General features: G+C 50.3%; 1 protein-coding gene across 1 annotated transcript; it reads right to left on the bottom strand.

The window, feature by feature from the left end:
• Positions 1-123: 123 nt before the first annotated feature.
• On the bottom strand, positions 124-3289 carry Zbtb32 (zinc finger and BTB domain containing 32). The gene is made up of 6 exons (XM_076931883.1): positions 3236-3289; positions 1335-2293; positions 1057-1130; positions 890-958; positions 606-770; positions 124-457 (listed from the first exon to the last, which is right to left on the bottom strand). Exons 2-6 carry the CDS (start codon positions 2192-2194, stop codon positions 180-182), a joined length of 1446 nt encoding a protein of 481 aa, XP_076787998.1. The 5' UTR covers positions 2195-2293; positions 3236-3289; the 3' UTR covers positions 124-179.
• Between the last annotated feature and the right edge of the window lie 3407 nt (positions 3290-6696).

A 6696-nucleotide genomic window follows, 5' to 3' on the forward strand; every position in this document is an offset into this window, starting at 1 on the left:
TGGCCGAGGCTTCTGCAACTCGCTCATCCGGAGAGGGTTCGAAGCTCCTGTCCAGCAGCTCTTCTGCGGATAAATTTGCCAGGCCGCCCTAGCGACAGCGCCGCCAGCTGAACTCTTCTGCCTTTTAGTCTATTCTTTGGTTGGAGTCTTGTCAAGCCAGAGAAGCTACCAACAACGGGTCAGGTGGCAGCGGAGGAGGCGGAACTACTGGGAGAGATGGAGGCCCGTGTTGGCCTCGAGGAAGAGTAGAGGAAGGTAGAGCGTATGGTCCATCCAGGAGGCAGCCGGCTGGGCGAGTGGCCACGCATGTGCGCCTGCATGGACGCCTGGCTAGGGCAGCCAGCCCTGCACAGAGGGCAGCGATAGGGAGCAGCCCCATGTGTCCTCAGGTGCTTGGTCATGGCAGAGAAATCCCGGGAGCGCTGAGGACAGAGGCTACAGGAGAAGGGCTTCTCTCCTACAGGTGGAGGAGAAAGCCAGAGAAGGAAGAAATGGGCGAAGGCTGTCCAAGCTAGGGGTGCATCGAGCAATAGGGCAAGGGAGGAGCTGGCAGACCAGCGATGGAAACTTAAAAGACAAATTCACACTGGGCAGGATGCCCATACCTGTGTGGACTCGGTAATGTGTCTCCATCTGATGCTTGAGTGAAAACCGCTTTCCACAGACAGAGCAAGAAAAGGGCCGAGAGCGAGCAGGAGAGGGTAAAGAAGGGCGTTGGTGAGATGGGCAGTTCAATGTGCGTTCTTGACTCACACAGGTTGCCAGTGTGCCTGTGTGGACAGAGAAATGCCATGACCCAGAATCCCTGAGGCTGAATCAATACAATGTCCAAACAAGAAATTAAAAGCTTTGCTGAGGGGAGGCAGCAGTTTTCACCCTACTTACTTACCTGTGTACCCTTGCCCAGACTCTTCTATCTCCCAAGGGCTGAGTTTTTCAGTGCCCTGGGGAAAAGATCCTGGAAACAGAGTGAGGTAGGGGCCCTGCTAAGGCTGGACTCCTGGAGCCCAGCTGCTGGGCAGAAGCCCTGTGCTTCCAGAATACTGAGGGGCTTACCTGGAGTGGGGCTAGAGGAAGCCAGCTGATTCTGACTCCAAAGACCTTTGGAGTGGCTCAAGGTCAGTGGGATCCTGGGTGAAGAAGAATTACAGCCTTGGCAAAGCCTGAGAACCTAACCAACTCTGGCCTGTCTTGTGATGAGAATATTTTGTTGTCTCTAACTCAGGAAATGTACAATGAGCATAAGAGATGTGGTACCCTTCCACCCATTACTGCTGCCTCTCTGGAGCCACTCCCTCCCTGCCTAGATGTACTCCTTTAAGCCCTTCACTCACCTCTGATCTGGAGGCCAGACCTGCCAGGCCGCAGTGATGGGGGTACTATGGGAGAAGGGAGTGCCATATCTGGACGGCCACAATAAGATGCTCCACAAGGCAGGCTGGCCCTCCCCCAACCATGGGGCTTCAGCCCACCAGGGCCTGGGAAGGAGGCTAGTGAGGAGGGAACCTGGTGGGGAAAGTGGACCCGGACACCCACGAAGACTCTCCTCAGAGCCATGGTGGCTCGCTATACCTTTCATGACCTCTGCTTGCTTTGTTTCTGCTCCTCTGTAACCCACAGGGGCTGGACTGAGTGCCTCCTCTGAGCTCATCATCCTAGTTACTCCTGCCATCTCAGGGCTCTCTCCGGGTGCTTTGTGCTTGTGTGACATCTCCTGTTCTCTCTCCTTATTTCTAAAATCCTCTGGTTTCTGTTTCTCTCCAGGACCCCCCAGTCCTCTCTCAGAACCCCTCATGAATTCTGATTGCTGGTGCCTCTTCAATCCTGGATCCAGCTCATCATCTTTCTTGCTCCTTTGAGCTCTCTTACATGCCTCTTCCAAGGCCTGTACCCCCAAGGCTCTGGCTGCCTCTTCGAGGTTCCCCAGCTCCCCAGGCTGTAGCTCTACACTCTCTCCGTATACAAAGGTCAGAAGCTGAGCAAAGGTAGAAGGGCTTATGCCTTCAACCAGAGCCCACCTGCCCTTGCAACCCAGCCTTGAGCTTGCACCTGCTAACACTAGGCTATGGGCAGGGAACTCCAGGCCCCCTACAGTGATCAGGGTATCACACAGTGCTGGCCGGAGCCTAGCAGCTAACTGTACCAACCTATCAGAGCCATATGGGCTGATTAGTCTTGTGGGAGTCTGGGGCATTGTTCCTGGCTAGTCTACCAGTTTCACAAGCTCTGAGAAGAAAGCCACAATGGGTGGTCCATGGAAGAAAGGGGAGGGAGAAGCCGCATACTCTCAAGCCTGTGGAGGGGAAGGGAGAGAGGGTTGAGTGTCTGGGCTCAGATTGGTACTATCTGTCCTGAATGAATCAAATGACTAAGCCAAAGGCCAGCTGTGGGGATGTCACACTACGAGAATGCACACTGGGCCAGGGGTCAGGTTTGGGGCCTGACGAGCTACAGCCAGGCAGTTAGCAGAGGTATCAAGTAGTGGGCTCAGGGCTGCTATAGTTCGCAAACTCCCAGCTTAAGAAAGGTTTTGGCTTCCCCAGGCTCTTTTGCAGGGAAAGCCTCTGAGCACCCTGGCTTTTTCCTCACTTTGCATAAACCCTGGCTTTTATGAATGGAGTAAGATCTAGCTTTTGGGTCCTCCCCCATTGTGAGCCCAGAAAGCCAGAGAAAGCATCAAGACAGCTCACATGGCAGGAGAGCAGACTCTAGGGCGTAACCCAATTGTCTCTGCAAGACTGAAGCTTCTAGAACACACCCTCGGAGAAGGAATTAGAAAAGAGCAGAGATTGCCACCCAATGAGTTAAGGGAGCCACATAAGAGTTTTAGAGAAGGCTTTGATGCCTGAGGAAGTTAAAGGGAAAGGAGACTGGAGAAGGGCAGCTATTTCCTCTCACAATGAGGATAAAGAATGGTTTGAGTTATGTTTTTCATAAGCCAGAAAACGAAGACCCAGAAAATGCCCAACAAATCAAGAGTTTAATCACACATCAAAACCATCATGGCACAGGTGACCCAGAATACTGGAGCCCAAGACAGAAAGAGATAGCCTAAGAGTCTTAGCATCTAGCAGGCCTAGCTCTGTGCAGACCCTCCATGAGTAAGCAGCATGTGGGGGGAGGGGGAGGGGAACTACTTGGACACCTTGGGGTGAGGGATGCAGGTTGCCAGAGAGTGGACAGAAAGACAGTTGGAGTGGAGGAAAACCTCATCTGGGGAGAGAGAGTAACTCACCTCTGTAGCTGCCTCCTAGTACCGCATGCTCTCTACTGCTCTTGGGGCTCCTGCCCACCACCCCCAGCTAGCCCCACCCCTGTCCTCAGTCATCCCAAGTATCAGTCTGCCAGAGTCCCCCAGAGGGGTGTGGCTTTACTCTGTCTCTGCCTAAGACCTATAAGAGAGACTACAGATCTACTTTTAACAACCCAGACTGCCTCGCCTCCTCACCCTAATTCAATCGTGAGTTCCTCATAGTCAAAGATGTGAACCTGTGGTGACAGGGACTTTGGGACAGTCAGAGTCTAAGCCTCATCTGTGCCATTTACTAGTTGTCTTTGGGCAAGTCATCCATCCCTCAGTCACCTCATGCATCAAGTATCATGGTCTCCAGAGGCGGGGGTGAGGATGAAGTATCATGCATGAGGAAGTGGTCTGTGAGCACAACACAGCATTCAGCTGCTATTAGTTCTGCATCCTAGAGGTGGCCATAGCATGGAGTAGCTGGAGAGCATTTCTGATACCTCAGAAGTATATGGATAGAAACACAGAAGTTGAAGCAGAAGGGAAAAGGCCAAGCCTCTTCCCTTTCCCCCTGGCTTAGTACATCAAGCCTCACTCTGTGAGACTGACCCTTGTCCTCTGGACCACAGCAAAGACTAGGTGTGTGTGACTCAGATCCTCCCAGCAGACTCTGAGGGGGCAACCCCAGGAAGCCTGTGGTGGTCTCTAAGAGAAAAATCTCCTTTTCCTGGGCTTATGACAAATGACATTTCTCTGAAATCAAAACCAGGGGTTTCTTTCATTTTCTGCTCAAGGGGTCAAGGTCCCTGAAGACTTCCACCTCTTTTGACACCTTTAGCGCCTCTCTCTCTCTCTCTCTCTCTCTCTCTCTCTCTCTCTCTCTCTCTCTCTCCCCTCTCATGTCTTCTTCCTGTGTAGCTCGAGCTGGTCTTGACATCTCTACCATCCTGTCTCAGCATCACCACTGCTGGCTCTGCTACTCTTTAATTTGAGGAAGGTATAAAAAGCCTTTGAGACTCAAGTTTGTTTGTTTGTTTCCTTTTATTATTTTTTTTTTTTTTACCATTCTATCAATCTGATCCTTAAGCTGATTTTTTTCATTTGTGGTGGGTGTCTAATATGTCATACATACGGAATAAATAAGGAGAGGAGACACAAGCCAGACATTGGCTAGGCTGCTGTGATGCCAGCATAGGCTGAATCCCTGGAGGTTTCTCCCTAGCGTCTGGCCCCTCCTAGAGCCAATAACTGACAGTCAGACCTGCTTTTCTCCCTTGGCTCCAGGACTCTAAGGTGTTCAGTTCAGCCTTCTATTACTCTCTCCCTCCAGACCTAGGATGCCTTCCCTCCCATTCTAGCTTGGGTACAGGCAGGTGTCAACCCTCCGAGATCAGACAGGGTGTGTCGGTGGGTGAGGCTGGTGAAGGGTTAGTAGGGTGGAGATAGGGGAAGATGAGTCAGAACGAAAGGGAAAATGCAAATGGCACCCTGTGTTCATCTGCTCCTCTGAACGTTAAATATTTTCCACTTCTGAGCTTTCTAATTCCTAGCATCATGCACTCGGGATCATTCTAGAGACTGCTATGTCAAAGACATACTAAATGCCAGTCCTTCTGATAGATGTGCAAACAGAAACAAACCTTCCTCCAACACAAAAACACACAGTCTCTAAAAACAAGAAGTGGGGCAAAGCCACAGTTGTAGAGGAAAAGGCGCTGGGGATCTTACAGCAGCCAAATCGCCCAATGGAGGAAGCCCCTCCCTTCTCCTGCCAGTGACTCAGCTGCCCCATTAGTATGCTTTACCCACTGATGACCAAGAAGTAGGGGCCACTCAAAGATAGTCAGTCCATGGGGACTGACAGCAGGCTTTCAGGGCACTGAGAAAAGAGCCAGGGGGTTCCCCACTGAGTAAACAAAAGGCCCCGAAAAATAGGAAACCCCATCTTGCCTCCCACTTGGTGTCTTCCCACAGTGAGGCTACCCCCTTAGAGAACGGGCCCTTAGAAGTATTTTTAGGGCCCTTTGCACCTGAGCCCTTATGCTGGTGACACTGGGGGTTCTTCCTTGGCCTCTTCCTACAGCCATGGAAAAGCAATCATGGACACTTGGCATTAAGCAATGACAAGAGAAACAGATCCAACAGTGAGCACTTTGATTTGCAAGAGTAGGGACAGTATCTACTGTTAGATTTCAGACCCTGTAGTTGCCTTTGTCCCTTGGACATTTAGCCACATCCCCTGCTACTCTCCTGCTGGCTCTCTGGAATGGAGTTAAGAAGCCCTGCTGTGCTATGGCCTTACAGAACCTCCCCTTTGCAACTGCAAGATAAACTCCATCTAATACCTGGCTCCGTGTAATGCCAGGAGTCGTGTAGACCATGCTAAACTAAATCACATGGTATGGAACTTCCTGGTACCTTATAAAAAAAAAACCTAGACCAATCTGAAAATCCTCTGGGATCAGATGCCTGTTCTTCAGGACCCCCACTATGTGGCACACGGAGGCTCTCTCTCCTAATAAAGTACCTCTCTAGGATTTTGAAGCAAGGCTCTCCCTTCAATACCTCTTTATTCTGATAGTATGATGCTACATCTCTCATAATGCTCTCCCACTGCAAGACCCAATCATACCCCCAGGGCAGCAAGTTCAGTCTCCTAGTGAAGCTCCTGGTGAAGGGTAATTTCAAGATCAACCCTTTCCCAAACTAACCTGTTGCTTCTGGCCTCTAATTTATAACCTGACGTACTGCTCTTGCAGTGTCCCCCATCTCTGAGAAAAGTGGCATTTGCTGGTAATCCTAGCACTCAGGAGGCTAAGGCAGGGGGACTGAGTTTGAAGTCAGCCGGAGAAACGTAATAAAACCCTGTCTGAAGCCATCAAAAATTGTTCGCATTTCCTGCCTCCCAGGCTCATGCAGAGAGCATCATCTCCCTGGCACAGAGTCTAGAACTCACAGGTTAGGACACACCCTTGTCCAGGCAGAGGCTAAAGTGCCTTTGGACCTATGAATGGAAGAGAAATATGTGGGAAAAGGAGGGATGGTCACCGTTCTGTTTTGTTGTTAGTTTGTCTTTGTTCTTTGAGATACTGTCTATAGCCCAGGCTGACCTCAAACTCATGGAACTCCTCCTACCGTAGCATTCCAAATGCTGGGGGTTCTAGAAATGAGCCGTCGTGCCCAGCTTTCTCTGTTCTCTTTAATATCTGTATTGCCGAGTCAAGCTTGAGGTCTGACATTTTAGTCCTGCCGGTAGGATTGACCAATTAAACCAAAGGACAATGTATGAGGTGCTCACTCTCCGTGTAAAATCAAAGCTTAGATTAAATGCAAAACTCAGCGTAATATAAAAATGTAACAAGTACTGATTCTTTGTAAACATTACAGTTAAACTCAGACTATCACAGCATGCCAGGGGTGGTTGCTTTAGGAAAAATGTTCTCCTTTCATTTTCT

Source organism: Arvicanthis niloticus, chromosome 1 (genome assembly GCF_011762505.2).
Source record: "Arvicanthis niloticus isolate mArvNil1 chromosome 1, mArvNil1.pat.X, whole genome shotgun sequence".
Lineage (NCBI taxonomy): Eukaryota > Metazoa > Chordata > Mammalia > Rodentia > Muridae > Arvicanthis > Arvicanthis niloticus.